The sequence below is a fragment of the Alligator sinensis genome, unplaced genomic scaffold (assembly GCF_000455745.1).
Source record: "Alligator sinensis unplaced genomic scaffold, ASM45574v1 scaffold1329_1, whole genome shotgun sequence".
NCBI classification, from domain to species: Eukaryota; Metazoa; Chordata; order Crocodylia; family Alligatoridae; genus Alligator; species Alligator sinensis.
The window spans coordinates 1,176,105-1,177,180 of record NW_005842460.1 but is presented as its reverse complement, the minus strand read 5'-3'; the positions used below and the strand labels follow the sequence as shown (position 1 = coordinate 1,177,180).

The 1,076-nt window shown below is 67.3% G+C and overlaps 1 protein-coding gene across 1 annotated transcript in view; it reads right to left on the bottom strand.

Moving 5' to 3' along the window:
• Window positions 1-641: 641 nt before the first annotated feature.
• Window positions 642-1,076, bottom strand: part of PRPF40B (pre-mRNA processing factor 40 homolog B) — an 11,344-nt gene continuing 10,909 nt past the window's right edge. The window contains exon 26 of the mRNA XM_025212401.1: window positions 642-1,070. Within this exon, the coding sequence (XP_025068186.1) occupies window positions 965-1,070 (106 nt within the window). The 3' untranslated portion in view covers window positions 642-964. The remainder of the gene's footprint in view (window positions 1,071-1,076) is intronic.

Here is a 1,076-nt window from a genome sequence, read left to right as displayed (position 1 = left end):
TGGGGGGGGGGAAGACGGAGCCCCATTGTCCCGCGCCACGAACCTCATGGGCAGCTCCAGCTGCCCCAGGCCTGCTCCATCGCCCGGGTGGGGGCTGCCGGCTGCAGGGAGGGTGAGTGGGGGGCTGTGGGCCAGGCGCATTGTGCAGCTGGGGGTCCAGGAGGGCCCGTTGGCCCCAAGTCCCGGCTCCAGGGGACAAACACTACGGGTGAACGGGGGCAGCCCCAGGGACCAGGCCAGCCCCCAGCACCAACACTACGTAACAAGGGACCAAGGCTGCAGTGTTGGCCACGTGGGGGGGTGGGGGTCTGGGCAGGAGGATCATTTTTTACACTACCTGCCCATCCAGTCCCCCCCGCCCCTCCAGTCCGGACCCATGTCTCCATCCCCTCCTGTCACCGTCAGCTGAAGTTGGGGTGGGGGGGAACTTTTTGTACATGTAAAATATACTGATAAATGTATCTACCCCACGCCTCAACTGTCCTGCGCCGGGCCGGGGGGGGGCAGGGACCCCCAGGGGCAGGGGCTTTGGGCAACAGGGAAACTGGGTCCTGGCCTGCTCCTGCCCCAGGGACAGCTCCGCAGGCCCCAGTGCCATGCGCCCACCCCATGCCGCTAAGTCAAGAACAAGGCAGCACCTCCCCCTTTATAAATATTATTTAAAAAAGAAACCCCAAGTCCCCCGAGTGCCAGAGATGTCTCGGTGCACCCCACGCCCACAGCAGGGGAAGGAGGGACCCACACCCACAGGCCGCGCAGTCGGTGCCATCCTTGGGGGCAGCTTGTTCTCTGTCCGGGAGCCGGCGTGGGCACGGCTGCAGGGGCAGCGCCGGGAGCCCCACAGGGGCAGCGGGGGTCCAGTCCTGGTCAGTGCAACAGCAGGGCCGGGCCAGGGGGAGCCCTGTGGCTCAAGCTCCGGCATGGGGAGGCCCCGCGGGCAGGCAATGCAGCCCCCGGGAGGTGGCTACTGGTGGTCATCCAGCTGCTGCAGCAGCGTCCGGCGCCGCTTCTCCAGCTCGCCTTCGCTGGGCTCACTCTCCGACGTGTCCCAGCCGCTCTGCCGGCAGGGGGCCGGG